Here is a 26,762-nt window from a genome sequence, read left to right as displayed (position 1 = left end):
ATTTAAGAATTCAACTACTGGCTTGTTCACTGAGATGATCATAAATCTATCTATTTCTTTTTATCACAGTCTTAATAATTTATGAATAATTTATAGCAGACCCATTTTATGCTTGAAGATGTATAACAAATACGCTTGCATATAAATCTGTGCTAAACAATCAGAAAGGAAAAGAAGCGCAATTGATCATATAAGCATTTTAAGTTTTTTTGTTTTAGATGCTTAATTATTAATTATTGTATTTATAGTTGAATTTATTGCACTACTGTATCTGTGGTGTAGGGACACTGTAGGCTTGAATGTGTTGAAAGTTCAACTTAGAAATCCTGTTTTTATTTACAAGTCTATTATGAGAATAGAGAATAGTGAAATTTATTTGCTTTGATATGTACTATACAGTGTCATACAGTGACGATCACACGTCAATTGCTCATGGATTCAGAATCCCACTGAAGGAATTGTAGATATTTTTTATCAGAGTCTATCATGCTTTAGAAATGCATTATCCAAGCAGAATACAATTCATTCTGTGCATTCATATACCCTAAATGATGCTTCTGCATCTTTGGGTAATATCCATTGTGTTGTTTTTACAAGCTCCATTTTACAGTAAAGCTTTACTCTTAAGTTGTTCTGAAGAAAATATAATCTTCTTGAAGAAAACATGAACATCTTCCTAGCACAGAGAATACGCCACTGCATCTTTAGGTTAACGCTACACCATATATAATTGAATGTATTGCTTTTTTGTCCTTTGCATTGTTTTGTGGCTCAGTCCCTAAACACCGAACTTTCCAGAAGACTATAAGGCTCTCAAGGTTGTATCCTTGAAATGGGCTCATCAGTAATGCCGCATTGCTGAAGCTTTTACACAAATGGACACAAAGTTCAACCAGCTGTCATGACTCACCCTCATTAGACTGTATTTTAAGCAAATGGGTAATTTAGGGTTAATATTATTTATTACAAGAGCAATAGTGAGTTTAGTGTTCAGTAATTGTATTACTCAGCTATCATACTGAGTAGAAAAAGAAAGCAGTGTGATTAGGTCCCAAAGTCACTGTAACCTGTATAATGGAAATATCATTTATATTTAAACCTAAAAAAATGCATACCAAACACTATCACAATGTATGTTTATACTCATATATTAGGTCTTATTCCATTTGTTGCATAGGTGTAAAAGACCATGCCAGCATTCATGGCACCTTTGTATGTAGAATAAAGCAGTCGGGGGAATGGATCATTGGCTCTGCTCACACGCTGTTCCATCTCACTGGGGTAAAGTTGGCTCGTCTAAATGAACATATGCCGACTGCTTGGCTCAAAATCTGCTACAGAAATCTGCAATCTGCAACAGAGCCCCTGTAGCTGGGAGCGAGTGGCCACAGTGCCCACTGAGCAGCACCTTTATTGAATCACCTGCAGAGCAGAACACTCGGCTGCGTACTTATTGAGACTGACAAGGCTGATAAGATCATCAGAGGCTCTTTTGTTTGAGTGCTTAGTGGGGTTTGGCATTTCTCCACATTCTGGTACACAGATATATTGAATTAAGGCTTGGAAAGAGATATTAGTCAGAAAAGTTCAATTGAAAAGCTTATTAGGCTCATTGCTTTATTTAGGAGTAAAATAAGCAAATGAAAATATCTACCATTGCTATGCTGTAAAAACAATCCTAACTTTGATGTGCAGGCTTATTCCCTGACAAACCAAGAAATATGGGACACCAGTGTATGTTTTCCCATTTGCATTTTTTATCCGATGCATATCTCATACACTCCTATTCATCTGTCTGCCTGCCTGTTTGTTTCTCCTTCCCTCTCTCTTCTTCCTCCCCCATTCGCCATAAAAGCATGAGTGCCTGATGCAATCTTTTAACACACAACGTCCTAGGCTTCTCTTTATAGACAAGCTTATTCACTTTCCGTTTTGATGTGATTATGTTCGCCTCCAGCCATTAGGAGATTGGACTTGGCTGATTCCTGCTGGCTGACATTAATGAAAGGAACATCAGTTTTTCCACTTACCTTGTTTTTCAATTATTTTTTTGGGATACGTCTTTCAAGGTCTAAAACGGTCTATAATATTTACACAAACGGGAAACATGATCCTTTGTCAAATAGAGCTCACGCCGTGTTTTTTTTTTTAACATTATAAATGGCATTTGTATTAATATTCTGCATGTGTTGCTGGAGTAAAGCCATGCTCTTGGTAAAACCCATTTATGAATATATAGCTGTACGTGCTCGTAAGCATTTAGTTATCCTTGGACATAGTAACCTTGAATTTCTGAACTCATTTTCTATAATGAAAAAGCCAGGAGATTGTTCTGTAGTTTAAAATAAAGTCCTAATATTATTTGTGTCCATACAGTAGAAAAACAGACACAATATTACAAACTTTCAAAAGCTTTGATTGGTATTGTGACTTTTTGCTTAGGCATTGTTTTGCTTAATGTTCATGCATATAAATTTTGACCTGGTTTGTTTTTTTAAATGCTATCGAATCAGTTGCTCTAGAAACACTACATATCATCCCGACAGAGGTTATCACCTGAGCGAGACCCAGTTTATTTACCTTGTGCATGTTCACACCTAAGTTATAAAGTGTCTTGTTTTAATTAGATTTAGAAAGGGCTTGAGAAAGATTATTAGCTTTTAACCAATTTTAACCATAAATAACCAGATTTTCTTTTACAGAATTTATATTTTTTGGGTTCTCATTTAAAATAGCAGCAGTGGCTTGAATAAGACTCTAAAGAATGCCAAATCAGAATTAGCCAGATAAACCTTTTAGCCCTAGTTCTGAGCATGAAATAAAAAAGCATGGTGTGTTTCATTGTGGGTTTTGTGGCGAGTCTCATTGGGGCTTGTCAAAGAAAAGTGCAGTGCTCTGCTTCACTGCCTCCCTGACAGACAGCCGCGCTACATCCATCTAGCACATAATGGAGGACTTCTCTGCCTGACCACTTTGCATCCCAGCAGCATAAAATAAAAAGTCAGCCACTGCACACAGTCGATCAAATCAGATTTTGTGCGAGAATCATCTCAAGGGAAAAGTTCAAGGAAAAAAAATTCTCACATTGTCTTTAAAACATATGATGCTGCATTATTTATTTTTAAAACATTTTTAATTATTTTTTGTTTTTTGCATTAACTGACCAACATGTTTTATCTGAAAAAAGGAAGAATGGTTATTTATCCTGAATGCAATGTGCTGATTATGATGCAATGCAAAAACAACTTTTCCAAAATCATTCTAATTTGAATTTCATGGTTGTTTCTATAGTAGCTCATACTGTAACTCATAGTTACCATTCTTCTTTTTTTTCAGATGAAACGTGGTTGTCAGTTGGTGGTCAATGCAAAAAAAAAAAATATATATATATATATATATATATATATATATATATATATATATATATATATATATATATATATCATACTTTCTAAAGACTTTATGTGCATTTTAGTGAATCAGGTTCTTCTGTGTTTTTTTTTTTTAAGAAATTTTAATTTGATTACATTTATTTATTACATTTTTATATGATCAGACTTTTAAAAGCCAAATATATGCTTCTTAAACTTTTTTTTCTTATTTTAAGTTTGACATAATTGAGCAGGGATCCCCAAACTATGGCCAGAGACATTTTGAAACTTAAATTTTAAATATATATTGTAGTCATATCTTATCTTTATTTGATAATAAAGGTTGGCTTTCAAACTAAAATGAAATTGAAATACAGCCTAATTTTTGGTTAGATTTACCCACCAACCAGTAGAATGGTACACTCAACATAACATAAATGTAAAAGTTTTGATTTCAATAGCAATTAATGTTTAAAAAACTGTTACTATCAAAATGTCATTATGAAGTAGAAGTAATAAAAGTAATGCCCATTTGTCTGTATAGTGCATAACAAAATAATAAACTATTCTAGCATTAGAAGGCATAATAAACACATTTAAAATCATAATAAAATCTACACATTTATATTCGTAGTCACTCCAGTCCATGTTATTTTCAGTTGCAGACTGACCCGGCCCCCCATTAAGGAAAGAAAAAATTATGTGGTCCTCACAAAAAAAAAAGTTTGAGGACCCCAGTAATAGAGCGAGTGTAATTAAGTAAATTATGTGATGCATAATGTTACTGATGCTTTTAATACATTGTGACTATAACTTTTCACTTATTTAAACAAGATTCTTTGACACTTCTTTCTTTTTCTTTAGACCCATCCAATGAGATCCACTGTGTTTTGAGCCCTTCTATTGTGATAACGACCATCTCTTTCTCACTGGGTCCATCATCACAGTTCCACTATGGATGATATAGACCCCCGGGACCACCAGTCCCTTATGAAAGGGGCTAAGGATATGGCGAGAGAAGCTAAACGGCAAGCTGCTAAGAAGGTCAGCACAGTAGTTGACCGAGCATCAGATGAGTACTCCAACAGCCGTGCCTATCAACGCTTCCAGGATGAAGATGATGGTGAATACTATGACCCACCTCAGGGCAACTACACAGCTCCTGACACCATTGACGAAGAAGGTTCTAGTGATGCCACTGAAGGTCACGATGATGAAGACGAGATCTATGAGGGTGAATACCAAGGAATTCCCTCTGAATCTGGGCACAGGGATGGACATGTAGCTTTGGGGCAGCCTGTTGCAGATGGCCTTAAGGACCGTAAGGAGCTTGAAAGTGAAAGGCAAGCAGATGAGGAGGAGCTGGCACAGCAGTACGAGCTGATCATCCAGGAGTGTGGCCATGGCAGGTTCCAGTGGCAGCTGTACTTCACGCTTGGGTTAGCTCTCATGTCTGATGGTGTGGAGGTTTTCGTAGTGGGCTTCGTGCTGCCCAGTGCTGAAACAGATATGTGCATGCCTGATTCAAGCGCTGGATGGCTAGGTAAGATGTCTTCTGATGCAGATATATGATAAACTAATACATAATGCACTAGCACATATGATACTTAATAATCATTCAAAGTGGGAGATCAACATCACAAAGTTCACTCATAAAATATTGTGAAAAGTTAGATTTAGTCACATTAGATAAGTTAGATGAGTGGATAAGTATAAAATGTTATGGAATTATTCAAAGATTTGTGCTGAGGACAGTAGCAGGGATGTTTCCCAAAGTTGTCATTGCATTAAAAAATGTTTGGCAGTCTGGAAAATTCTTCCACATTTTATGCGAACATGTTGTACTATGTATAGTTCCGACTAACTACTGTCTTTCCTGAAGTGATTTTTTTGCTTTTGTAAGTCTCCTATATGGTCAAAAGTATAAAAACACCTAATCACATCTACTGTATATGGAAATTTACACTTATACATTTCCCCAAAATAGTAGCAGACACTTGCTATAGCATTAAGATTTATTTTCCTTGCAACAGTTCCATGATAACAGTGCCCCTGTTTGGCTCAATTTTGTATATGAACCATAAAATAATGAAGGAAATGGAGGAAAAAATTGCAACAGGTTGATTAAAAACTGGCATTTAATGTTTACGGAAATCACTGTTAGGCATTCCCACTTCATTTGGTAAACTGGCTCCAATGTTATATTTGCAGGATGCCCAGACAAGATTAAAAATGTAGGCTAAAATTTAAAAAGTCTATGTTGTTGAGATTATATTTATGATAGTTTCGTTGAGTTAACCTGCATATATACGTACTTACTAATTAAATAAACAAATCATAATTACTAAATAAAACATTACTAATTACTATTAATAACATCATTATGTAAAAAAAAAAAGTGTTATTAATGTTATACAGAGAAAATATTTTGTTTAGGATTCCCCATGGTTGTCAAAAAATGTTGCATTATATCTGTTATTGCCCTAATGACATCATTCTGCTTCCATTCTTGCATAGTTTTTCTCTCTCACTTTGTCCATTGGTTTATTAAGACATATTCATGTGTGGCCATGACCAGCACTGTATTCTGCCCTTTCAGATTTAAGATCTTAAACATATAAAAGGTTAGGAATTTTTTCTGGAAGTTTTTAAAAAGGAAATCACCTATCCTATGATAAGTGATAAGTTTTATTATATTATCATGTTTTGATAATTATTATAAAAGCAATAAAATGTAAATGGAATAAAAAAGAATACATCTGAAATTTTAAATAATTGTTTTAGAGCAATATTCTAAGAATCATATTTTTGCCAAGATATCAGCTTTTTTTTCTACCATTCAGTTTTTCTTTATTAACGTTCAGGAAATCAGTGACATGCACTGAGATGTAACTGCTTCCTTCAGAAATATTGCAAGAAAATTTATTTTTGAAAGTTTAATCTCTTATGACATCGATCTTTGTTTGCCATGATGACCGCTTTGATGACCACAGTTTGATCCTTTATTTTGATGAAGTGCCTAAAAACTGGATTCTGATTATTGTTACTTTAATTGCATCTTATCCTAATTTATTTAAAAGACTTATATCAAAACTGTCCCAAGGCCCCTGATTACAGTGATCAGTGGAGGATTCTACAGTATAACTAATTGCATTTGAATTTTGAATATTGCATCAAATCACTTACCTCTGTATAATACGATTTCTGGGGAAATTTGGTGAGTGATTTTTACAGACTAAATGAGTTAATAATAAATCATAACAGAGAGTTACATTGTCCCCAAAGGCACTGGAAGACTAGTGTAAATCAGAAGTTCTGCTTCAGCTATGTGATATCTTCATATACAGTATTTATCCCTCTCTTTCCCTCTGTCTCATTTCAGATAGTGTGTTGAATTTTTCTGTCATTCTCCATCTGTCTGTAAAGTCTTGTAATGGACAGCCTGGAAAAAGGTCACATATAATCAGAAGGATAATAAAATATTAATTGAAATAAATCTCAAAATATTTTAAATACTCTTATCATCTACTTTGCAACATTAAACATATACATTTATTTCAAAAGAACTTACAGATTTTTCGTTATTTATCATATTATAAGGTGAAGTGTTTTTATGGTTATATTTTATATATGTACTGCATTGCATTGGTGTATTCATACTTATATATGACTTGGTGATATATGGTAACCTAATGGTATCAGACAGTGAGGGGCTGTAGGGAGCTGCCTCAAATATTGAGCGAAATAAGACAATTGAATGATAAATTAATAATAGTGTAAATCAGGGGTCACCAACATGGTGCCCGCTGGCACCAGGTCACCTGCAAGGACCACATGAGTCCCCATGGGCCTTTTTTACAAATAGCTCAGCATAGCACCATATACCAGTGAGCTGCATACACTTTTTTTAGTTGCTATTCTTTTTTAAATCATACTTGCATTGGTGTAAATTTGAAAATGACAATATCAAAATATAGATGATTAGATATAGATGAATATAATTAATTATTAATAATAACATAATTAAAGGTAAATTGAGTATATTTGTTATTTCAGAACTTGTGTGTTATTTCGACTTGTGTGTATCAAACTGGTAGCCCTTCAAATTAATCGGTACCCAAGAAGTAGCTCTCAGTTTCAAAAGTTTGGTGACCCCTGGTGTAAATTAACCAAAACTGAAAATGGTGGTGGTAATCTGCAAATCGGACCACCAAATAATTTTCTTTAAAAAAAGTAAATTTTTTACATTACTTTCTGTTCAAGCATTTATCAGAAATATATTTCTTTTGGCAAAATTAATGTTTCTAAATCTTTTTGCTCTTTTAGTCTGACAACAACAATTTCTGCACTTTCTACAAAAAATGTCTACTAAAATAAAACCCTTTGCACATTCGTGTAAATGCAAGTTCATGTAGTACACCAAAGGAAATGCGATAAAAGAGATCTCTTGGGAAGATCAGATTTGATTTACGCAACAGAGCAGCTCTAGAAACACAAATGTAACTCTTAAACTGCCTCAGGATTTGTTAGTGTTTCTGTAGGAACTCATATTGTCTGCAATTTAATGAAGACAGAAATATTTGTAAAAAACGAAAAGAGGGTGGAAGGATTTTTAAAAAACATTTATTTAAAGCCTTTTTATTGGTATTTTACATAATAATATTTGCAATGAAGAAATGAAGAGTTCCCCACCCCCATACACCATTAGTGTACATTATGTTATATGCATATACACTCAGGGTAATATACACATACTGTATATGCACAAAGCACAAACAAATAAATACATTTAAAAAAAGGAAGAGTTTTTTTTTTATAAATTGTTGAGAAAGTCCAAATAGGAGGTTTATGGATGTGGTGAGGTAAGACATGCAGCTAGTTGGTTTGAAGGAGGCAGATGTAGAGGACAAAGTAGTTGGAGACAGATTGAGAAGAAGAAAAAGAGGAAGAAAAAAAAAGGAACAAATCTTTTGCTTTCCTCAGTGTACTTACACTGAACCCCTTCATCATGTTTTGACTTCAAAATCATTTCATTATCTAACTTCTTTATTGCTAATATATGAAATGGACATTAGGCAGAGTACAGGCCAATGGAAAAGAAAATGCTACGTTATACAATTACAATAATGGACTGGCTTTGAGCGGGTTGTGTAGTCAATTCCATTAATTCTATCGAAGACCCAGAAGGCTGTTCTCTTTTTTCTTTTTTACACTCTCTCTCTCTCTCTCTCTCTCTCTCTCTCTCTCTCTCTCGACTTAAAACATCCGAGCTTCATTAATAAACTGCAGTGAAATCACACAACTGCAACGATTACAGCTAAATGACTCCTGTGTGTGTATGTGTGTGTGTGCATGTATGTGTGTAAGTTATTTATTCAGCAGCAGCCATCAGTTCCTGACATTTTCATTCTGCTTCCTAGTCATTATTCATTACTATAAACAGGTGCTTATCAACCTACTCCAATTTTTAGTAAACACAAATACAGATAGACAGTGTCAATATAAGGAAGAAAAGAAAGCAAGCAGATGTTGTACACTAAATATACTGGCAGACTTGCTTCTTTAAGCAGTTTGAATTGAGATAGAAAGCCTAAACATTTACAATCCAAGTTTTTTTCAGAAGATCTAAGAGAGAGAAATCTTCTCATCCCTTCTGATCTCAACTTATCTTCTCTTATCTCTTCTACTTCTCATCTCTTCCTTTCGTCCTTGTTGTGTTGCCATTTTGTCTTCTATTCTCATCCTAATTTCTAATGTTCTCTCTTCTCATTTTATCTCCTTTGTTCTCATCTGTTCTGTTAACTTATCTTCTATTTTAGTCCTCTGTTCTCATTCCATCCTAATCTCTTATGTTATCTTCTATTCCCTTTTGTTCTCATCTGTCAGAATGTATTTTATTATCTTTGCGATCTCTTCCCATGTTTGACCTTAATTTATGTAGAGTTGGTGATCTTACCATTTCATGTCTTGTTGGGGAGAGGTAGTAGTCCCTTCGAGCATCTGCACTACCTGCTCTCTCACCTCTCCAGTGCCACTGGCATTTAGCACACTCTGGCATACTTTTCAGTTCTACAGAATGCCACTTCTTTATTTCTACTGCTGCTTCAGCCTGTTTTTCAACTCTAATTATAGTTAAACAAACTTGTGAGTAGTGGATGTGTCATTGTGTGTAATGTGTAATGCTGAACCTGAACGATATGAAGTCTCCTTAAAGTTTAATCCTTAAAGTTTTAAGTTTATTAAGGGTTTTTATTTTTGAATTATTAAAAAAAAAAAAAAAATCCTATAAAATTCTATATGCTGCTGTGCATATTACTATGTTGCAACAGGTTGGAGAAGAACTGCATATGTGTCTGAAGGTCAGGTGTCCACATACCTTTGGACAAATAGTATATGTCTAATATATTCACCCATTTTTATTTTAAATTATGCAGTTTATTTAAATTGATGGATAACTGTTATGTAATAATCTAGAGCCTTTTTTATGCTGACAGGCACACAAATGTTAAAATTTTAGTTGAACAAGGCCACATTTGTATTGTCTGCCATTTTACTCAGTATTGGTTTTATATATACTATATATATATATATATATATATATATATATATATATATATATATATATATATATATATATATATATATATATATATATATATATATATATATATATATATATATATATATATATATATATATATATATATATATATATATATATATATATATATATATATATATAATGTATATTAATCAGTACACCAAACAGTGTGGGTAATACAGGATTCTGCCCTGAAATAGTTGCTTATTGCATCCCAGTATCGAGGCAAAGGGAAAAAAAAAATGTGTAAAGAATGTAATGTGTGGTCCCCTGAGACAAGGCTTTTCCAAGTCAGTGATTCTCTTCTCATTTTCACATGGTGTGCACTGCATGCCGCTTTACCAGCAAAACAGTTTGCTGCTTCTTAATGGGTCTTCTATTTGTTCTGTAGCAACAAAACAGAGATGCTTACTCCCACAAAAAGCTTCAACTCAGATGTAAGGCAGTGCGAGATGATTCCTGTGCTTCTTTTTCACTGTGTGGCAACCATACATACTTTACACTCTACAGAGAGCTTCTGTGTCTTGTGAGCTCAGAGACGATAAAACAGATTCTGTATTTATCTGTTACAGTGAGAGGGAAAGTAAAGTCACTTCACTCAGACTGCAGCAATCTCATTTCATGTCCCCGAGCAAAGAGACTTGATCTGCACATTAATTAAATGTCTCTGTTTTATAAGGTGAGCACAGTAGTGTACGCTTTAGTGAACCTGCAGACTGATGACATACCATTGTATTTAATAACCTGCTTTAGAAGTTCAAGAGAAAACGCTCAAGATAACATAAATATATAATCCAATATCCAATCAAATGGAATCAAAAGAATAAATATAAAAGATATACAATTATGCACATCAGGGGAAACATCTACTCATATAAGGGATCTCTGACACAAGTACAATATTAAAATGATGAGAAGAAACAGACTTTGGGCACACAGCAGAAATCCACATGATAGTATACAATAGTTTGGACGTAGGATCAAAAGGATCCATTCTCTATTAATTGGCAGGAAGTGGACTGTTTTAAGACCAGTATAGTAATAAAGTAAAACAAATAGTAAAGCAACATTTGGAGTAGGTAAAAGACGGGTGATTAATTGTCTAAATTGGTAAGGATGAAGCACACTGGTCAAAATACTAGTGAATTATATAAACATACAACATTTCTGCCTCTAGTCATCAACTCACTCTCTTTTCTTTCCTGCTCCCTTTGCCCCCCTGTAGGTAGCATTGTGTACATCGGGATGATGGTGGGGGCTTTGTTCTGGGGTGGCATGTCGGATAAAGTAGGTCGGCGACAGTGTCTGCTTTTCTGCATGTCCATAAACGGATTCTTTGCCTTCCTGTCTTCCTTCGTACAAAGCTATGGGCTCTTCCTGCTCTGTCGTATGGTAGCAGGCTTTGGGTGAGTCTTCTGATCCACCTACTGAACTTGTTGATGAGATACCACTCGAGAATAAGTTTATCAAATATGTGAGAAAATCCTATGGAAAAGTTAATCAATTTACTTTTAAATATGGTCTCTGCATTTTGACCAATAAACGTATGTCATTTTATATTCGTATGTTCTGTTGAGAAAAACATGGCAACAAATCTAGCATGACATGTCATATTCAACTGGTACACAGGACAAAAAATATACAAGCAAGACACATTAAATAAATATATATCATACATCTAAACCATATTGACTGTTCATTTCTGTCAGACTGGACACTAGTTTTTTGAAGGTGTCATGAGAAATTGTCTTTTGGGGATCCTTTATCAAATCTCTCCTAAATTAAACTGCCTTTTGCTTGCTTTGGATAATAGTGTTTCTTTGGACATTTTGTCTGCTGAGATCAATAGCCACTGCAGTGCTGCTTGCTTGATTCTCAGTTTCTGTCACAGCTGAAGCAGTCTGTGGGTTTCTACCTGCAGCACTTGTCATTCAAATTGTAGGTTTGTTATGTATGTAAATTAATTGTGAATCTCTTTTTTTATCAAATTGAAGATTTTTTTACATTATAATTAATTTGAAATTAAATAAACTGCAACTCTAATTATAGTTTCCTAAAAATAATGATCTAAACTGTATCTCTTTACATTGCAAAAACACAGTTTTAAAAACGCTATGAAAAACTACTATAAAAATATGAAGTTTGGATTATGTTACACTTCACACAAGTCTTAAGTCATAAGAAAAGACAAGCAATTAAGGGGAAAAAACATAAAATATGCTGATATCTAAATGTTAGTTTAGTACTGTGTTTTATTGTTCCCTTTAAAAAATGCCTGCCATGTCAACAGTACATAGGGACGTAGTGCAGTTACACGGTCAGTGTTGAAACAAAAACCTTTATAAAGTCAATCTTGGAAAAACAAAAGACTGCATTTTAATGATAACTAATTTGAATATAATAAATTGTTTAAAGGGTATTTGTGCATATGATGGCATTTTTTTCCAAGTGAGGTATAAAGAAGCAACTTCATGTTGAACTCTCACAAATGATGAGGATTATTACTATTATTATTACTTTCTATTGTCTGGTTTAGGATTGGTGGAACGGTTCCAATTGTGTTTTCTTACTATGCGGAAGTCCTGGCGAGAGAAAAGCGTGGCGAGCATCTGAGCTGGCTCTGCATGTTTTGGATGATTGGGGAAATCTATGCGTCTGCCATGGCCTGGGCTATCATACCTCATTATGGTAAGTAGAGTAGGTAATTGTGCATAGTATTTTAAAAAGTGTTTATAATGATGAAATCTGCAAATCTAAATTATAATACATACAGCAGCTTAAGAGTAGACTTAGACTGACACATACAAATATAATGCAAATGCTTTAGGTCATGCTTTATTGTACATCTAATAAAGATGAGATAACTTTGAGAAATCCAAATATTGCTCATTGCCAACATACATACTTTAGGTCACATTCTGAGCCTCTGTCAGGCTGCCAGTGAGGAGAATAAGTATGTGTGTGGCTGCAGAGCTTTAGGTTAAGTGATTAATGAGGGCCAAGTGTGCTGCAGGATTTTAGAAGGATGCGGGTGTCCCTGTAGAAGGAAGCGAAACACAATGATTAATGAAGATTTCATCTTGAAATAAGCTGCACTGAATTTGTGGAGTTCAGGCAGATTGTATATAACAGGAAGAAATCTTAGTTTCAATGAATAGGAGAGTAATGACTTTTTCTCCTCATTTAATGTAACAGTACAAAATTACCAGTTGTAGTTATGCTATGACTAAATCATAGCTGGGCTCTTTTTTCTCTTTCTCTGTGTTTTTGTCTTTTCTCTTTTATCTCTATGCTGCCTATAATGCAGCTGTGTTTGGGTACGTGCCAAGCATATTACAGCTCATCCTACTTGTTTCTATGATCAACAGAAATAGAGCAGTATGAAGGAAAGCTCCCAGAATGGCGAGATATCTCACTAACACACATGGCTATGCTGGTGATGGATGGTTGTGTGTTAACCACCTAATTTGTCTTAAACAGTCTATTACACGCTCCTCACTGGTTTTATCCTCTGCTATGAGGTGCTGTTTAAGTTACACAAGCAGCACCTGAAACAGCTTAAACTGCCTCACTGAGTGAGTGAATGGAAAGCATTAACTATTTCTCTTCATTATGTTTCAGGTCTGTACTACATCATTAACTTGCATTCACGTACTTGTTGTCATCATTGGCACACTATCAAGTGTCTGTATGAACACACATACAGATACAAATAAAATGGTGCCTGAAATACTAATTAATTAATTAATTAAAAATAAAATGTTGGTGGAGAGTGCTTCTAAATCTCTCTGTCTTCAAACTTTCCAAAAGACGTTCAATTTGGTTTAGATCTGCTGATTGTGTAGACCATAGTACATCATTTACATTATTTCTATAATCATTAAACCATTCTAGTGAGCCTGCAGATGCTGGGAGGCAGAGTCATCCTGGTAAAAGACCACTCTAATCAGCAAAGTTGTGTCAATAGATAAAGGTGATCAGTCGGAAGAACATATTTTTGATTTGCCATTACTCTTCAGTTCAGTCAAAGTGTAAGGTTACTGTCTAGGTTACTTTTCTCTAGATTTTTAGGTTTCTTCCCATCTCCCAAAACATTTTACTATATAGAATACTATGTTAATTTGCCCATTAGTGTAAATACGTCCCCTACAGAGCACCTTTGGGATAAAATGGAATGGTGATTCCACTGCAAACCTTCTTATCAAAGATCAGTTCCTGAACCACAGTCACACATCAAAGTCTAATGGACAGTCTTTCCTGAAAAGTGGAGTCTGTTGGCACCACAAAATTATGATCACCGTTGAATATAATGTAAACCTTTGTATTTTTGTCAAGTTATATAATTGTTAAGAAATAATGAGAGAGAGAGAGAGAGAGAGAGAGAGAGAGAGAGAGAGAGAGGATGTATTTCAGGCAGCAGTGTGTTGGTTTGATGTTCACTACTTCTTGATCATGTACTATTATAAAAATAAAAAAAAAAGTGTTTCTAAGCCATTTGCTGCCAACTCACTCATTTATACATTGTCAATTATGTACATAATTCATGCAATGGGATTTCCAAAACCATGGTGTAACATGAGCTGCCTGGCTCTGTCAGCTTCTGTCTCACACAGAAGCCAATTACAAAAACACATACATACACAAAGATGATACATGTAGTCATTTGTTTTCTCTCTGTTCCTTTCAATACAGACTCCACCAATCACACAACACTAAGGGAAAAAAGATCCCATCATCCATCACCCCCTGTGTGTTCAACACCCACTCTAATCCATCTATGTATAATTGATCAAAGACTCATTTAGATCTGTCACTGGGTTTATTCAGAGCTCATCATTTCCTTGCTATAGCTTCCCTCAGCCCTGAAAAAAAAAACCCATGCATTTAACTCCCGCACAGGAGTGGGTTACTGCTGTATGAATATACCAGGAAATATAGTGCAGTTTTAAAAAATGTGGGAAGAAAAACATTTGTGATGCAAGGACATATAATAAGTAAAATAAAAAGATAAAATATAGATTTACAGAAATAAACAAGTGATTAATAATTATTCATTAACACTAGTGTTAGGTTTGAAATCCATGTTGCATGTGAATAGTATTCAGGGATATCATGTGTACAAGTATATTGTAATATGAATGACCTTTACAGTACCTCAGTTGATGAGACAGAAACTGATGTAGATCAAAGTAGAATAGTTTGCAATTGAGTGCGTCATTTCATGTGACAAATTACTAGTAATATTGACGTTAAGAAATACATTTTTGAAAATGTTACTGTTGTTGCTTTAATGTTTGGATGTGTGTGTGTGTGTGTGTGTGTGTGTGTGTGTGTGTGTGTGTGTGTGTGTGTCTTTTGGTTGATTCTGTGATCCGACACTGTTTTTACATATTGGATGCCCCCTATTGTTAAAGAGCTCTTCATGTTCTGACCATCCAACAGCTCCTTTAATTTTAAATAAAATCACTAATTACATTAGTGTTTAATTCATGCATATTATATTATATTATATTATATGATATTATATTATATTATATTATATTATATTATATTTATACACAACAAATTCTTCAGTATGGCATCCTTTGTAATATGTAATATATATATATATATATATATATATATATATATATATATATATATATATATATATATATATATATATATATATATATATAGTGCAAATTTATATGAAGATTCAAATCAATAAAAATTGAGCAGTAAACAATTTTAATATGTATACATTTTGGTAGATTTATATTAAAGCTATATTTCCTTTTCTTTTTCCTTTAGTACTATACTGAGTTTAAGAAAGCCATCACATACTATGCTAATAAAAATTATTCTTTGCATATAGTAAACAGAAACTCCCCTCACATATCTGACATTATGTACACTTTTTAATTTTAAATGTTTTAATTTTACTCTTGAATTAAGTGAGAGCAGAAAAAATACATCATAATAACCACTCTGTTCACCTCGTGCTGCATGATGCACATTTCCCCTCTGTATGCAGGAACACAGTGGTCACTGAAGATGTTTATTCAATCATCACTTTAATGATCCATATTAGGAATATTTTCTGTAGAAGATTTAATCAATTAGCCATTAGTGTCTCTGATGTCAAATTGATGTGCACTTATAATAATCTATACACCTGAGACAATAAAAAGTCCAGGGGGTCAAAGCTAATGGTAGATAATGGCAAATACATTTTTGTCTTAGGATTCTCTTCCCTGGAATATTCTTCTTTATATACTGTATAAACATTATTTCTCACTGTCCTGCTTTCTCTTTTCAACCTCACTTTGTTTCCTCTTCTGTACCTTTTGAATTTTTTATAGTAAAATTCTCTTCAGTCTATTAAGGTAAATTTGCTTAAATTATAATGAATCACAGATCGGCTGGAGAAACAGAGTTGATGTTACTCTACTTAAGATTTTGGACTTGGTGGTTTATCCTTAACTGCTCACTACTTTATCTATCCCTCTGTTAGACCTTTGTGCCTGTAACAAAATGTTTTGGCACTTTTGAGTCTGGAGTGTAATGTGAATTTATTTTACATTTAAAGTTTTTGGAATCATGAAAAAAATCCTCAGACAGTGTGCCATGATTTATAGCAATTCCATGATGATATCTTTATAGCGAAGGTTGCAGCTTGTTCGGAATAATAAATGTGTTCTTGTCTACAAGCTACAAGCTGTTTAAGATGCTTCTACAATTAAAGTTTTTGACAATGATAGGAAGGTTGAGCATTCAAATTCCAACACACCAAAAGAGGCCTGTCGATCTTATTTTGCTCAGTTGTTATTACATTATTAGCTTATTATAAAAAAAAACATACTGCACAAGAGAAGTGTTCTTGGATTATATTTCTGACCATGTTCTATATCCCTCAGGATGGAGCTTCAGCATGGGTTCAGCGTATCAGTTCCACAGCTGGAGAGTGTTTGTAGTGGTATGTGCTCTTCCATGTGTCTGCTCTGTGGTGGCTCTCACCTTCATGCCAGAAAGTCCAAGATTCTACCTAGAGGTAGGGAAATTAGGAATAAACTTTCTTATTGTAATAGTTCAATGTGCAGTTATATAAGTGTTTCATTCAGTTTACTTTCAATTATTTAGGAACATTGATTACAACATACACAAAATAAGTTATAAATATTTTTTTCCCTCACAAATTACAATTAATTATAAAGAAATTATCTTATGTTAACTAGAAACACAAAACCTACCATTCTAAAGATTTTTCCATGCCAGAAAAGACTTATCACATAGTAATAACACTGAAGACCCCCTCTAGATATGTCTCCTAACAGAAAACATAACTGTATAAACAATTACACACATTTTCGATCTCTTTACATTTTGATACAAGTTGTTAATATAGATGGCAAACACATTAGAATAACTGTGCTAAAATAAACCTTCCAGCACAGCACTGTGATATAACCAGCAGTAAGTTATCCTTTAATAAATGTAAAAGTGTTGCATATCATGACTCACATTTTGTCTTTATGCTGCAGTTCGATGCACCACATAAAGATTATAATATTATATAATATTAAGGAATGGTTATATTTGTAATTATGACGGGTGCCTTCAACCAGCACATGTGAGGTGTTAAATCTCACTAATCCCCTCAGGTGGGGAAGCATGACGAAGCCTGGATGATCCTCAAGCAGATTCACGACACCAACATGAGAGCACGAGGACAACCGGAAAAAGTCTTCACTGTGAGTCGAGCTGACAAATAAATGGAGTGTTTTAGCGTGATAACTCAGCTGAAACAGGCTCGTCTTCAACTCCTTCCTTGTTATGTGAACTTTCAGAGGTTTTGTGTCATTTACAGATTTGCAGGAATTAAACTTAAAGAGAGATGACAGTATTTGTCAAAACTTAACACACACCGGATGTGAATATTAAGCTGACCACCATAATAATATTCTTACTGCAAATTTTGTATAACGTTTACTAAATATATAAAAATCGTTGCGACAATCAAAGCTGCATCATGCACACTAACCAATGCGTACAGTGCTTTTTTGGAATTACTGGCACCCTACTAAATAATTTGCAGTACCTAAATATACAAATATACACTGTCCTGTATGTTTGAAATCAATTATCACTTGATTTTGAATGCCACTGCCATGTCCATTCTTATTTCATAACCAAAGTTTCATTTTTTACCATACATCAATTAAAATTAACCTCATTTATATTTGTTTAAATTAAGTTTAGATGAAATCTTTCTAAATTCTTCCTAATATTTCTGGACAATGTCACAGCCGTCCATAGGTGTGAGTGAGCTCATCTATATAGAGCAAATAGTGTTCTTTTCTTAGTGTTATCTGCCCTGGGACACTTATTTCACATGCCTTGGAGGAATCATAGGAATCTTAGCCTTCACTGTTTTAGCCTAGTAGCTGTTGTTGATAGGGGAGCACTAGCTGTTTTTTTTTTTTAAATGGAAAATAACTTGTAAACTTAATTTAAATATATATAATTAAGATTAACTTTAATTGATGCTCCAAATATGGGATTGAAATTTTGGTTATGAAATAAGAATAGGCTTGAGAGTAACATTCAAAATCAGAATATCTCGCAATAAGTAATTTTTGATTTTAAACATTTCTGTTTGACTATTTTTTTTTTTATTTAAAATATAAACAAGTAAATAAAAAAGGGGAAAGTAAACCTTCAACACAACACGCATTTATTTAAGGCATTCTTTCTCTACTCCTTACTTCTTTAAATAATAATAATAATAATAATAATAATAATAATAATAATAATAATAATAATAATAAACTAAAGCGAAAAATCTTTTGTTTTATTGATGTGTCTCAAATCAAACACCAAAATCCACCATGTTTCTTCTTCTTCTTTCTCTTTATTGGTGGTTCGCATTCTTAAGTAGAGCATTACCGCCATCTACTGTGGCAATGGTTCAGAAACTTATATCCCTTTTCCCCAGAACAAAAAAAAAAAAAACAACGCCATGATGCACACATCCGGCAATCAAAACCGTCCGTGTGGAAACATAGCAAAAGTTCAGTTTAATGGCCTGATGAATTACGTAATTGAAAACACTATAATTACTTTAAAACATTTACAAGAATATTTTGTCTTCATGCTCTATGGTAAGTTTGGTTTCACTAATAATCAACATACATTTGCATAAAGCATCCATATTAGTCCATGCCCATGTTGATTAGAGTATTAATTATTAATTAGAGTATTGATTTAAGGTACATTTAGAACAGATAAAAATGTGCGATTCAATTGCGATTAAATATTTTAATTGATTTACAGCCCTAATATATATAATATATATAAAATTCACAATGCTCAGTGAGTCACAGGTTTTTAAGTCACAGTTTGGTTAAATTTCTGTACAGTTAGAGGGAGGAAATGCAAAACATAAAAATGCTTGTCGTCTTTTTATTAACAGTTTCATTACTCATCATTTGTGATCATCAACCTTGGACAGTGTACATTTTTAAATAAATTTCAAATGAAATGCCTGCTTGTTAAAATATTATTTAAAATAGTATTTTATAATATTTTATAAAAAATAAAATAGAATAAATCTAATTATTGCAATGCACTTTTTATTATATTGATACTGTTGAGTAAGCATTTAAAGTGGCACAAATTAAATTGATTAAATAAAATTAAACAAATGGAAAAAATGTATTAAATAGTTTACATTTGTTAGACCCCATTTGGGTGTGTGTGTGTGTGTGTGTGTGTGTGTGTGTGTGTGTGTGTGTGTGTGTGTGTGTGTGTGTGTGTGTGTGTGCATGCGTGCGTGCGTACGTGAGTGCATGTGTGGTTATATTTAACATTTTCTAAAAATTTGATCTATTTAACTGTTTTACTTATTTCAGCAGACTTTAACAAATGCATTCCTTCCATTCTTCATTCATTCACTCCCTCGATATGCGGAAATAAAACGAATAAAAAGAATCAATAGCTCCAGCATTATTTCGCATTTTACAATATTTTATATTACAATTATTGTTCTTTCACAATATTCAATATTCTACATTTTATTCATTGTATACTTTTTGGTGTAGTTCTGCAAAGGAAACAAAAATGTAAATAAAATAATACAAACCCAAAATACAGTTAATACAATGCAAATTAAGAAAGCAAACAAAACCAAATAAACAAACAAACAAAAAGAAAAACATTATATAAACTGCAAACTATTGAGTTATTTCTTTTTTTATGTATATATTTGTAGGTGAATAGAATTAAAATCCCAAAGCAGATTGATGAGTTTGTGGAGATGCACCCAGAGACAAGTAACCTTGTGTCCAGGGTTATTTTCCGAGTGAAGACAGAACTTTATGGGGTGAGAATAACTGACTGGTCTACCTTTAAGACAGCTTTATATATATATATATATATATATATATATATATATATATATATATATATATATATATATATATATATATATATATCATGTTTGGATCTAATTCATATAATCCATACTTATTTTCTTTTTTACAGATTTGGTTGACCCTTATGAAGTGTTTCAGTTACCCAGTGAAAGATAATACTATAAAGTTGGCCATTGTGTGGTTTACACTCTCATTTGGGTGAGTACTGTACTCACTCTTAAATGCCCTCTTGAGAATCTTAAAGTGTGTTTGATTGATGGATTTTTCTCTGTACCTTTTAATGCCAAATTTAATGCAGGTACTACGGTTTGTCTGTGTGGTTCCCTGATGTGATTAAGCACCTTCAGGCAGATGAATATGCTTTGAAAGTGCAGCGGCACAATAATGAGCAAATTGAAGACTTCACTTTCAACTTCACATTGGAGAACCAGATACACACCAATGGTGTGTTCATCAATGACAGGTACAGTAGTCTATAGTCTAAATTGTATGTATTATAGAGTGTGGTCAGAGTGTGGTCATGGTACAGGAAACCAGGGTGATCACAAGCACATGAGAAACAAGACTGAGGACAAACGTTTTGGTAACGTACTGTATGATACCATACGATGTTTCATGAAAAACCATAGCACACAAAGAATATTAGATAGCAATCTAATCAAGATTCATACTCAGAACAGGTGAACACAATCAGGCGTGATGATAAGAACACAGGGGAGAGACAGGACAAGAACAAAGCAAATTCACATGGCAAACAAAAATAGATATGAAAGCAAGACTTGTTCCAGGAAATGCAGCGTGCACTAAGCAGGGGAATTTGTGACAGCTCATTACTAAAATATTGCTAATGGCAGCTACTATATACATATATATAAAATGTATTTATTTCTTTTTTTTGTAATAATATTATACGTCATATTCCATGTATTGTGTCCAAAGTTGTAATTATTTTTTTTTTTTACTGCATGTACAGATTTATAGAAATTGAAATTAAGTCAGTGACTTTCATCAACACCACATTTCAAAGCTGCCACTTCGAAGATGTAACATCTGTGAGATCATTCTTCCGAAACTGCACCATCATTGATAGCTTCTTCGATGACACAGGTATGTTTTCTAGACCAAACAAAACATTAGTGGTTAAATAGGATTATAGTATTTTTATAGAAGCTATTCTATAAACACTATAGACTACATATATGGCATATTATAGGTGTATTATTTATCTGATATTGTAATTACAATATTAAAGGTCATAGGACAAAAATATCATAGCTAGAATAAGTACTCAGAAATTGAATGGAATTGACTTGAAATTTCCATGTGCAGATATTGACGAGTACAAACTCATAAACACAAAAGTCATAAACAGCTTGTTTGTTTACAACAAAACGGGTTGTCAAATGACATTTGATAATGACTACAGCGCCTACTGGGTCTATTTTGTCAACTTCCTTGGGACACTGGCAGTGCTACCAGGAAACATTGTGTCGGCGCTGCTCATGGATAAAACAGGGCGCTTATCCATGCTGGGTAAGATTAACTCTTTATTTACAGATCTAGAGGTTTTTTTTTTTTTTACATTTTTAAATAAAATACTGACACCAGAGCTTTGTATATGAGCTTTGTGATGCACAATTCTAATGTGACACTGAGATCCTTTAAGTAACTAATCAACACCTTGTGGATTGTATCAAGAAACAGATCCACCATTTTAGACTATTGAACCTGAAACACTACTGTATATCACACTACCTCAATAGTATAGCCCTAATCTTTCCCAATCATCCACCTCAGAAAACTGTATTAAATTGAACCTTATTGTGATGTTGGTATTTTCGTGCTAGGCTCTTTTGTACCTGTAGTATGTACCTTCAGTTGGAAATGTGGAAAGAATATAATTGGATCATATTGTCATTTAGGAAGTAATGCGTATATTTACATTTCTATGTATTACAGTACAAAAGGTGTGCTTAAGATTGTCAGTACCTGTGTTGTGTAGTATTGTTTATTATGATAAACTGTTTTTCTCTGTGCTTTCAGGATTTTCCATGATCCTTTCTGGGATCAGCTGCTTCTTTCTGTGGTTTGGCACGAGTGAAGCCATGATGATCGGAATGCTGTGTCTTTACAATGGCCTCAGTATTTCTGCCTGGAACTCACTCGATGTGGTCACAGTAGAGCTGTATCCTACTGACAGGAGGTGTGTATGGAGCAGGGACACGCAAGCTTGCAGCAGAATTACATATGCTAGTACAGATACTATTACACATACTGTTAATGTAACACATCAGGGCAATCTACTGTTTCACTGTTGACCACTGACAATAACAGGTACAACAACATGAACACTATTACCGCTAATGTTACTGACAAGTACGCAATGCTTTGTTTTTTTTTCTTATATTCAGAGGGACTGGTTTCGGCTTCTGTAACGCCTTGTGTAAGCTGGCAGCAGTGCTAGGGAACCTGATCTTTGGCTCTCTGGTCAGTATAACTAAAGCCATCCCGATCCTGCTGGCATCCTCTGTGCTGGTGTGTGGCGGGCTGGTGGGACTGCGGCTTCCGGACACAAGGTCCAACGTCTTGATGTAGGAAGTCAACAGCTTCACTTAGCCAACGTGTCTCTCATCCATTTTTTCATTGCATCATTTATTTATTTTTACTGAAAAGCTAAATCTTCAAATGAGAAATATGATTGCTATAACAGAATTTGCAAAAGCAAATGCTTAAGCCTTAGTAAAAGTGAGTGATACTGTGAGTTATATTATGTTCTTGGGCATCATATTTATGATGCAGAGCATTACAGCACACATCTGTACTAGGCAGAATCTAAAACCACAAAATCATCACTAATAATGTGCTGACAGTTATAGTTAAACCGTCAGTTAATGATCAAAAGCCCAGGAGAGCTGTGAATCAATTTCCTAACACTCTGTATTACATGAGTAATGTCTTACAGATAGATCGCTTTATTATAATCTGTATTTTTAAGCAGGCTGCAAGTCTACTAGCGTGTGCTGATGGCATAAAGCTGTAAGCCTGTATTGATATTTTGGAAATGCTTTAAAACCTTTTAATAAGCAGCTCCCATGCATTTCATAGAAGCTCATGGGCTCAGCGGACTAACTATTGCTGTACAATTAATTATTTATTAAATTGGCTTATAACTTATTGGCCATACACTGTCCGAATGATTTTATGTTTAGTAAGCATATAGTAAACTGCTGACTAAATAAAATAGATTTTCCATAGTTTAACAAAATACCATCACAGACATTTATATTACCTCACCTTAAAAAGTGTTTCATATCAGTATAAAAAAATGAGTGTAGTATTAATGTGCATACACTTCAAATCAAGCATAGGAAAAGATTTTAATCTAAAATGCTAAAAAGGAATCGCTTTTCTGCTCTTTTACCCACTTTGTGGAGGGCTTTGAACATTGCTTTATTGAAATAATTGTGGCAAATGTGTTAACAGTGTGTGTGGGTGGGGGAGGGAGGTCAAATGGGGAATACAATCAGGCTTTCTGAACCCATATCTGAAATACTATTGGCCTTTCAACCTGTGCCTCTCCTTTGTATGTCTGTCACTTTCAGTGAACAATACAATATTAACAAAAAAAATCCACCAAACTCCACTTAAAACACTGAAAGAAAAAACCCTTTAATGACATAACACTGTGCTTTAATAAGTTTTGATGACCCTGGTAACCCTCAGCCTTAGAAAGACCTCCTCAACAGTTCGATTTTCTGTCTGTTGAGTCTAAACCAACTCAAGTTCATGAAGTTTATTATTAGATTGTTACTGGAGGTGTTACTGCACGTGTGCACAAGCATACATGTACTACTGACCTGACAAAAAATAGAGTATCTGAGGATACATTTGTGAAAAATAACCATGGACTAGAGATTGGAAGTCATTATCAAGTCAATTTCAAAGTATATTAGATTGGAATAAGTTTTGCTCTAATTTGTTTAGTAATTTTAACTTATGGTGATTTTTATTTGTGTTCATCTAAAATCAGTCATTTTATTTTGGATATTAAATCATCATTATGTGCCTCCACAGACCCTTATTTTTGGACAAAGATACATTCAATGTGCGATATATGATTGATGTCTTTCATTAATAACTGTTAGCATTATGGTTTTACAATTTGGCAAATACGTTCATCTATTTTTGCAAAGATGCCAATCCATTTTCTTGTAAAATATAAAGAATGATATCAATAATAGTAAACTCTAGAAGAAGAATAAGAAGAAGAGAAAAAAGAAAAAGACGAAGGAGAAGGTGTCAATATATAAAAATACCAAGTGTCCTATACCATTTTTGATTTGGCCTCTGACTAACCAAAGTGACTTACTGCTGTTTTACTCTCAGCAGAGCTATGCAGTCTCTAAAGTAGAATTTTCTAATTAAAAATAAACTGTAGCTAAATAATTAATTTAGCCAAATTATAGCTGAAGCAGTATTTATCATTATTAGGATGCAAAATAATGTCACTGTAGATTGTGGTGTGTGTCAGCTCATGTTTGTATGCACTGCTTATGAATGTGTGTGTATTTGTCTGGAAAGTATTGTGTATACTGTATGGTGCAGTGAATGTGTGTATAAGTACTGTATTGGTGGACGTCAGTGGAGAGAGATTTAGCAATGAAACAGCGATTTAATCAAATCCTTAGCCAAAAATCCTCTGAGTCACCTTTCATCTCAGACCACCTTGCATGTGTGTATGAAATCTGTCTATGAAGTCTGTCTTTTTGCTCAATTTTGTGTTCCTTGGGCCTCTTAATTATAAAGAGTGAAGTAAAGAACAAAATGTTATGCTGCTCTATGTTTTTTAAGTTGTGTGTAAAATTTGTGAACATAAAAAAATGGGGAAAAAACTACTTTTGTGAAGTTAATAAAGATATGTGTTGAAATTATTTTCTGTTATTAAGAAAAAAATAAAAAACTCAAGCTTAGATAATTGACTCATTACAGATAGGTGCATAAGTTTGCATACCACATGTTTTTTTAGTTAAAAAAAAGATATTCTATTCTATATTTCTGCATTATAAAAAAAAAATGTATTCAAGCATTTATTATGGGTTTAGTCTGCAACAAGTCAACAATGTGAAGCATCAAACTAAATTAGCCCAAATATAGATATAAAAGGAACAAAATTGAGGAATCCAATATTTATCATGACTCATTTTATATACATATATAGTCTGGCCACATCAATTCAATTTAATTCAATTAATTTTTATTTGTATAGCACTTTTAACAATGAACATTGTCTCAAAGCAGCTTTACACAGATAATGTAGTCATTAAAAGTAAATATGTTCTTTATAAGTACGTTTTTTCCTGATGAGCAAGCTGGTGGCGACTGTGGCAAGGAAAAACTCCCCGAGATGGCATTAGGAAGAAACCTTGAGAGGAACCAGACTCAAGAGGGAACCCATACTCATCTGGGTTGCACCAAATGTCCATTTATAGCAGATATATGATGTTGCGAGGTACAGTGATGGTGATCAGAAGCGAAAAGTAGTCCTGAGTGAATGTAGCAGTCTGTTGACATTAACTACAGTTTAGTCCATCCTCAAGTGCCCGTTCTTACTCCAGAATTTCATGGAACCACCCAAGGCGTTGATGAGAAACCGTCCCAAGCTGCACAGAGTGGCCTCCAGTTGAAGAGAACACTATCCAGAGGCAGGCATGGACGAAGTGGGAAGATCCACGGAGGGGAGAGGGGCAGAAACAGTGGTCAATGGAACCTCAGGAACATGTTTAACTCGATCGAGAGAGAGAGAGAGAGAGAGAGAGAGAGAGAGAGAGAGAGAGAGAAGAGGGTGACAGGAAGAGAAGGATATGGATTATTATGTGTCTTTATTGTTGTATGTAAGTTAATGGCACTGTGCAATTTGGACTCTGGCAAGACTTGCTATAGCAGCATAGCTAAAAGGGAGAACCAGAAGGTAACATGAGGGATCTCTGGGATAAGAGACGACCCACCACACCACAGTCAACAAACCTGAGTGAACATGTGAGCGTGAGGGGACGACAGCATACAAATATCCCAGTTCACCAAACACTCTATATCCATATTCCCTCCAGATCTGCGCCTTTACCTAAGGAAGAAAAATCTAGATTAAAGTCTTGACTAAATAAATATGTTTTCAACCTCGACTTGAACACTGAGACTGTGTCTGAGTCCCGAACACTGATTGGAAGGTTGTTTCATAACTGTGGACTTTATGAGAGAAAGATCTGCCCCTGCTGTAGTCTTCATTATTTGAGGTACCAACAAATAGCCTGCACCTTTTGATCTAAGTAGGCATGGAGGATCATACTGGTACAGAAGTTCATTTAGATATTGCGGTGC

At 34.0% G+C, this 26,762-nt stretch overlaps 1 protein-coding gene across 1 annotated transcript in view; it reads left to right on the top strand.

Moving 5' to 3' along the window:
* Positions 1 to 25,318, top strand: part of sv2ca (synaptic vesicle glycoprotein 2Ca) — a 26,608-nt gene extending 1,290 nt beyond the window's left edge. Inside the window, exons 2-13 of the mRNA XM_046841119.1 lie at positions 4,236 to 4,914; positions 11,198 to 11,378; positions 12,509 to 12,660; positions 16,872 to 17,005; positions 17,616 to 17,705; positions 20,225 to 20,335; positions 20,497 to 20,585; positions 20,686 to 20,850; positions 21,361 to 21,494; positions 21,717 to 21,920; positions 22,431 to 22,590; positions 22,799 to 25,318. Coding sequence (XP_046697075.1) covers positions 4,326 to 4,914; positions 11,198 to 11,378; positions 12,509 to 12,660; positions 16,872 to 17,005; positions 17,616 to 17,705; positions 20,225 to 20,335; positions 20,497 to 20,585; positions 20,686 to 20,850; positions 21,361 to 21,494; positions 21,717 to 21,920; positions 22,431 to 22,590; positions 22,799 to 22,982 — 2,193 coding nt within the window. The 5' untranslated portion in view covers positions 4,236 to 4,325 and the 3' untranslated portion in view covers positions 22,983 to 25,318. The remainder of the gene's footprint in view (positions 1 to 4,235; positions 4,915 to 11,197; positions 11,379 to 12,508; positions 12,661 to 16,871; positions 17,006 to 17,615; positions 17,706 to 20,224; positions 20,336 to 20,496; positions 20,586 to 20,685; positions 20,851 to 21,360; positions 21,495 to 21,716; positions 21,921 to 22,430; positions 22,591 to 22,798) is intronic.
* The last annotated feature ends 1,444 nt before the right edge of the window (positions 25,319 to 26,762 follow it).

This window comes from Silurus meridionalis, chromosome 27 (genome assembly GCF_014805685.1).
Source record: "Silurus meridionalis isolate SWU-2019-XX chromosome 27, ASM1480568v1, whole genome shotgun sequence".
NCBI classification, from domain to species: domain Eukaryota; kingdom Metazoa; phylum Chordata; class Actinopteri; order Siluriformes; family Siluridae; genus Silurus; species Silurus meridionalis.
This window is presented reverse-complemented; position numbering and strand designations above follow the sequence as displayed.